Source organism: Mesitornis unicolor, unplaced genomic scaffold, assembly GCF_000695765.1.
Source record: "Mesitornis unicolor isolate BGI_N332 unplaced genomic scaffold, ASM69576v1 scaffold19768, whole genome shotgun sequence".
Lineage (NCBI taxonomy): Eukaryota > Metazoa > Chordata > Aves > Mesitornithiformes > Mesitornithidae > Mesitornis > Mesitornis unicolor.
In genome coordinates this window covers 1,058-8,068 of record NW_010200014.1, presented here as the reverse complement: position 1 = coordinate 8,068, position 7,011 = coordinate 1,058, and the positions used below count along the sequence as shown (strand labels likewise).

Below are 7,011 nucleotides of genomic sequence, written 5' to 3'. Positions count from 1 at the left end.
AGGAATGAGTCACTCAATAGGATCACATCCTACATTTGAGATTTGTATAAAATCTGGGAGTTTGGTTTTATGTCATATGATGCTGTCCTTTGTCTCTCTTGCTCCCTATCTCTCCTTGTTCCAATAATTTAAAAACCCCAAGGTCTCCTTGAAGTGCTTGTCTGGATGTGCATTGAATACTCACGTGCTGGAAGCTGAAGGATTTTTTTAGCTTCAGCAGTACTCCCATTTGCGTGGCTCTCTGTTTGCATTCCTTTCCCCATGCATGTTGTTACAGAATGACCACCACAATTAGCCTGCACAGGCTGTTAAGCACTGTAATTTGGTAGGTGCTGAAGGTAGACTGTCCTGTTCTGACATGCCATTACAGAAAAAAAACCACCCCAAGAAACAAAGAAAAAAGTCCAGAAACACTTTCATACTTTTCTGTTCCATGGAAAAGAAAATTGCTTATTATTTTTGGGAAGGGCAGAGAGGTCAGAGTATAACCCCTTTGTGTTGATGTGTAGGCAGCAGAACTCAGAACCTGTTGAGCAGTGTCACTATGTGCCTGCTTTGGTTGACCAGGCTGACTCTTCTGCTAGAGCTGAGTCTGCCTCCTGTGTGAGCAGTTCTGTGCTGTTCCTTCACGAGAGCCTCCCGTGCCCTGCTCTGTATTGCTCCTGCAGCAGGTGAGCCATGCAGAGCTGTCTGATCATGCTGTGTGCTGTGCCACTGACAATTGGGTCCTGTACCCACAACCTGGGTACAGGCAGTGCCTGCTTCTTGCAGGACCTGGCAGACTTTGGGTCAGGTCATCCCTCTGTGCAAGGGGCAGGTATGCTGGCCATTCTGGGCTCTGTGTGCCTGGCATAAGGTTGGGTTGGTCTGTGGTGGCTTGGACAGCGTAGGCATCTGGGCAGCCTCTAGGGAGCTTATCAGTCACTTCTCGAGCCATCCAGACCTCACTTTACGATCTCAGCAGTGTCTCTGCAAGGAAGCCCTTTCATATAGTTCCTTCATCATGCAGACCAAGAATGGCATGGTGCTCCATGTCCTGGAGCAGGAAATTCATTACAGCAGTGACAGAAGGCAGAAGCAGCGATCACTTGCCCAATTCACTGTCTGCACCCTGACCTCTGAGCAGGAGAAAAAGCATTTATGTGGCTCCCACCACTTGGTACTCAGTGGCACTAGAGATTTGGTAGCTGACTAGTGGCAGATTCTCTGTGTTGGGAAGATAGATAGAACTTGTGCTTGACCATTTGTTACTACTTTGCCATGTCAGCTGACCAGACACTGGACCATGTTATCAGATGGACTCCATGATCTTAAATTCATAGCTGATGAAGCACAGCTGATCCCCAGATAAGTTTATGCATGCTTTACATGGGCACAGTCTGTGAGCCTTCGTTATCTAAAAGCCCCTGAAGGCCTGGCAAAGCTGTGATGTGCCTGTTCCCACACCTTCCAGAACACACACTGGCTCTGCTCGCCTGGCACATGGGTCAGTCATTAGCCAACCCTGGCCTTTCTTTAGCTCACAGTCCTAATGTTTAAAGGCTGCAGAAACAAGCACAACCCGCTCAGCAATACCAGGCCCCAATAAATACTTTTCCTCAGATCACCCTGCCTGTGACTGAAGCTTGCTTTTCTGAAGCCAACAGGTACAGTTCTTTCTTCAGCCATTTAAATCCTGAATCCACAGAGGCTGCTCTCACCCACCACCAGACTCCTTAGGAATTCTGCCTTTCTTTTCCTTTGCTGATACCGCTAGTGGAGCAACACTTCAAACCTGCCATGGACAGGGACATCTTCCACTAGACGAGGCTGTTCAAAGCCCCGTCCAACCCGGCCTTGAACATTTCCATTGATGGGGCATCCATAACTTCTCTGGGCAACCTGTGCCAGTGCCTCACCAACTTAATCAGAAATATTTCGTCCTTATTCCCAATCTGAATCTACTCTCTTTCAGTTTAAAACCATCGCCTCTTGTCCTGTCACTACAGGCCCTGGTAAAAAGTCTCTCTGTCATCACTGGGAAAGGGCTAGGTCTTAATTGCAGGCTCTTATCTACTTTACTTCTGAGTAGGCTTTTCCAGAAGTTAAAATCAAAGGTTTTAGCCTAATATTGTATTAATAATCTGTCCAACTCAAGGAATTATCCTGCCAATGCTTTTTCTTATGTCAGTGGCTTTCAGGAATACAACTTCCCTGCCCATCTTGAATGCCAAGCGAGTGTTGGCTTTTGTTGTTGCTCTTGTTTTTATCCTATGCAGAACAGACCCTTTCAGAAAGCTGATTTCTTCACATCGGTACATGGGCTGTCCCCAAGTCCCAGAGCATTACTGGGGCTTATGTAGGCTCCTATTCTGACCCTGCAAGCGCTAGTGTGTAAGCTGCTGCTGCTGGAGGGGACAAGCATTGTGACTGTACATACTGATGAGCACTTGACAGGTGCCGACCAGCAAGTGGAGCTCACTGACATACTACACATAGCACATCCTTCTACTTGGTTTCTCAGCATCCTTGGAGATTATGGGAGCCACTCAGAATACCAATGGTAAGTGGAACTGGGGAACAGAGGAGGGATCTCCTCTGTTTATTTCCATAGCATTTGGTGTAAGCTCCAACAAATAGAGGGGAGAGCGCAATGCCTGCAATGAAAGTACAGGCTGCCACGTTCCTCTGGGTGCTTGCTATGCCGAATCCCTTCACTTCTGCAGCATAAGAATCAATCACAATCCCCCAGGAAAGCTTGCCAAGATCATGTCCTCTTAAGAACCAACCTTTTAAAGAGGTTACTATGCCTCTAAAACATTAACTAGGCATGTATCTGCAGCTTTAAACATCTCCACAATCATAAAAAACTCCCAAACAGCACAGATTTTAGCAACACCTGAAGAAAACTAGAAATTATTTTAAATCCCGTGCTCAGCAGCCACTGCTTTGGAGGCTATGGACGGCGGCAGCAGGTACAGCCTGCTTACAGAGTCATGGAGTAGCTGTTGGCAGTTGAGCCCAGCACTTCCCACGCCCTCCTAAGCAGGTGAGCACCATTACTTCCTCACCTCAGATATTTTACGCAGTGAAAATCCTATCATTAATTTAGCAGAGCTTTTATATGTACCTGATACTCCAACACTTAACCAGAGCACTAGGTTTGCTTTGTGAGCAACTGTTTCTTACCTACCCATTTAGATTTTGGGAACACTAAAGAAAAAGTCTCCTGGAATACACTCCTGCTGCCTGCCCTGGGCTATCTTCTTCCCTCTGGGCTCTCCAGACTGGGTAGGGGGCAGACTGTGGACTGAATGGACAGTAGCTACCTGCTCCTGGCCAGCTTTCCTTTAGACACACCTGCGCGTGGCTGTCTAAACATATATAAACAGATTAAAAATTCTGTCTGCACCACAGTTCATCCAACAAGTTGCTTGTGCTAGGAGAAGCATATGTTGTGCGTTACAAGTGCGAGAGGTTACTCCTGAGATAACTAAGTGACAGGATTTTCCTGCAGTAATACAGACACCAGCTTTTCAGCACAGTATTAAATACTCTCTTAAATGCCACACTGAAATGAATGTGACAAACTGAGATTTCGTTTTCCTCTGCAGTTACTTAAACAGTAAAAATCAGCAGCGCTACACGTGTCTTCTCACTGATCTGCCTTCTCCACGAGAGCAGAGCATTGCTGCCATGATTCATTCTGTCACCGTGAAGTTTCCTGCTTAGAAAGACGCAGCTGCAATCAGCATCCTTCTGTATTCTTGGTATAGAAGCAGTGTGTATAAGCACAGAGTTGGTATTGTTAACCAAGATTAAAGCAGTAACGAAAAAGGAAGCAATTTCACATAAGTAAGTGGGGTTTTTATCCCTATTATCCCCATTTCACGAATCCAGAGATAAAACTAAGAAAACAGTTCTGCTTGTTGTCATGCCAGCTTTAGTGTAACCTTTCTGATTAACAAAATTAGACAGCAATTAAACAGTGATCAAATTAGTCTTTATTGGTTCATTATTTATAACATCTAAGGAAACTGCTTGGAAATGTAAGCATCTTTTGTCCCACAATACCATGAAACAAAACTAACAGCAAGAGGTGACAGGCTTGTTGCATGAATACTGATCTACACAGCAGTGGGAGAGACCATTGACACAAGCCCTGAAAAAAGGGTACTGTAATTTTGTTTAACCAAAACTCGTATTTAACAACAAATATGGTTTTCTGCAGAAATCCGATGCTGCCACATGCAACCGTTACTTAAGTACATCCTGTTTGGGCACTTTTAAGTTTTTCCAACGCCTCAATATTACTTTGTATTTTTCACTTTCAGTTTTGTTAGATACTTGTTTTAAGACTACCCGCATAACTACAGCGGTTCCTGTTTCTTTATCTTCACCTACTATGAAATCCAGCGTGTCACCAACTTTCACCTGGAAACAGAAAGAGAAGATGAGTGATTATAAACATTCCCTGGGGAAAACAAATCTCCACAGTCTGTGTCTAATTTTAATTTTGTTCCATTCTCTCATTTAATATCCTTATCTGCCAGGAGAGGAGGAAGGCAGGCAATACCAGACCCATTATAGATCCTCCAGCTATGAACTTCTAGGAGAGCCCTGGCAATAAGCAATTAAATGTCTCATGACCTCCTCTGCCAAGAGCTTTACCTTCCCTGTTCTACAACCAACACCTAACTGTGTAAAAGGTGTCATGTAGAATGTTTTTTTCCTGAAGGGTGTTTCCTGCCAGTCTTTTTGTATCAACACAGACACAAACCAGCAAAATGCAATGTTCTCCCTCCTGCCTTTAAAACAGTTTAAAGTGAACAGAGTGCTGCTCAACTGCTTGTGCTCCTTTCCAAAGTCACAAAAGCAGTGTGCTCCTCGCAAACCAGCCTTAACTATAGGGGATCAAGAATTAAAACTTCTCCTCCCATTGCCCTCTGATGACAGTAAGCACCACCTAGGACCACCCTCACCATTCTGGTGAGCTCTGCTGTGAAAGAGTACGGCCTGCAACCCTTCTGGCTCTCCTAGCTCTGTTCCTGTGTGCTCTATTACAGACAATAAATAACCTTTCCCGAGCTACCCCAGTTTCAATCCCTTTCTATCATCAAACTTTTTATTTAATCATGTGCCTGCTCCAACAACATCTCAGATTTAATCATTCCTACTCCATCAACCTCACATCTACCATCACTTCCATCAGCAACTCAGAAAGTTCTGTCCTTGCTGCCGTCTGCCTTCTCCTGACTTCCAGCCTTAGATTTCACTGTCTAATAACACAGGTCTCCTCTCTGCCTCAGGCAATAATGTCTTGCCCAGGGACTCAGTCACACACACACAAAGCTGGAAGTGGTGTTAGCAATGCTACTCATTCAACTTTGCAGAGCGATTTAAAGCGAGAAGAAGAGGTCATGCCTTAGTTATTTTCTTGTACTGTGTTAAAAGATTTAAATTTTAAAGAGTCTTACAGTTCTACTTTTCTTCCATAGTTTTTCTCCATTCAGCCTGAGTTCATTATTGTAGAATGCATCTTCTACTTTACTGAAGAAAAACAAGGTTTTATTGCATTTACAGTGTGCAGAGGATCAAATGCAACTGTTTCTTTGCAGACAGACAAGAACACCATTCACGTGCAAGGCACGTTTCCACAACTCTGATTTGCACATAAAGGATACCTTTATTTAAGGTCAGGACTGACTTGAACTGGAAGTAAAGAAAAAACCTTTCATAGATATTACATGAAATAACAGAGTATAGTTGCTTGGTGCTACGGGTGCAAGCAATAACAAGCTGCTTTTAAAGACCTGTCTCCTGAACATTCAATGAGCAATGTCCCCTTTTCTGCACCAAGTTATACTAACAGGCTGTTCTAACAGCACTGCAATGTAAGGCTTCTGTACGTTGCATCAGATCAAACACTGTGATATATTTACAGACGGCACATTTACCTGGCTGACCCACTATGTTAGGTTTAAACTTACCATCACCTATTGCCACAGCCATTAAGCAGTGTATGATTTTCCTCCCTTGGTCTCAAATTAGATCTTTCTCTATTACTTAGCACAGTATTTTGTGTTTTGTTAATTTTAAACAGATAGTAACTGAGAGAAAATGCCTCCTCAGCTATCTTAGAAATACTGCAGACAGTGAAAAGCACAAAATGGGCTGTTTCAAGGGAGGTAAGGCGAAACAAACAAGAATATCCATACACCCAAAACCTATTTTAGACAGTCAAAACAGTTACACCAAAAAAATCAGCCAAATACTGAGTTATTCCAGCAATAAAAGGGTATCAAAACTCAAATTTTAGATGCATGACAACTTTCTCACCAGCAGGTTGTTTCTTCCATACTTACTTTCTCGCGATGTCTAGACCAGCTTTCATGATCACATCATACCGAAGAGACTGCACTACTTTTTCAAGATCCTTGTAATCTTTTACTACATTGGGGTCATCTTCAAATTCGTCTTCCAATCCACCTTCCTCCTCGTCTTCATCCTCTTCTTCCTCTTCTTCTTGTACGGTTTGTCTGCTCCTTTTAGAGCTTTTGCTACTTTTGTTCCGCAGAGAAAGTACTGAGATATACTCTGGAGAAAGTCTTGGTGCACAGAGTTTTATTAGGGAAAAGCTGAAACATCTTCTGTAGTTGACTGTGCTTGCTTGGCAGCTACAGAATACACTTCTCCTCCAAGAGGGATACAGTTTATTAGAGGGGAATTTCTCCCACAGTCCAAACCAGACATTTAGTTTTCTAAAAGTAGTGATGGGGAGTCTGAAGCCAGTCATAGCATACCCTAAAATTTTAAAAAAAGATTCATATGCAAAAATGAGCAGCTGCTTTGACTACTGCAAGGTTTTCTCAAGGTACAGCAGAATAGTTATGACAAAAAGATGATTATGTAGTTCCCTGTAGAGCAATGCATCGTCTAAAAGCACAAGGCATTACTGACTTTATGATCTGCCTTTCTCACACACTGTCCACCACTACAAAGAGATAAACCACCAGATGAAAAACAAACACT

The 7,011-nt window shown here is 43.4% G+C and overlaps 1 protein-coding gene across 1 annotated transcript; it reads right to left on the bottom strand.

Annotated features, from left to right (window-relative positions):
* Positions 1-3,966: 3,966 nt before the first annotated feature.
* Positions 3,967-6,781, bottom strand: LOC104544683 (chromosome unknown open reading frame, human C6orf203). Its single transcript, XM_010189618.1, has 3 exons — positions 6,345-6,781; positions 5,457-5,529; positions 3,967-4,413 (listed from the first exon to the last, which is right to left on the bottom strand). The coding sequence occupies exons 1-3, from the start codon at positions 6,773-6,775 to the stop codon at positions 4,237-4,239; spliced, it is 681 nt and encodes a 226-aa protein (XP_010187920.1). The 5' UTR covers positions 6,776-6,781; the 3' UTR covers positions 3,967-4,236.
* Positions 6,782-7,011: the final 230 nt, after the last annotated feature.

Bases quoted from the DNA above. Each gene is read 5' to 3' on its own strand.
- LOC104544683 (XM_010189618.1), bottom strand. From the start codon at position 6,775: ATGACTGGCTTCAGACTCCCCATCACTACTTTTAGAAAACTAAATGTC. The intron at 5,530-6,344 runs GTAAGTATGGAA...GTTTTTCTTCAG, and splicing joins GGTCTAGACATCGCGAGAAA to TAAAGTAGAAGATGCATTCT. The intron at 4,414-5,456 runs GTAAGACTCTTT...TTCTGTTTCCAG, and splicing joins TATGGAAGAAAAGTAGAACT to GTGAAAGTTGGTGACACGCT.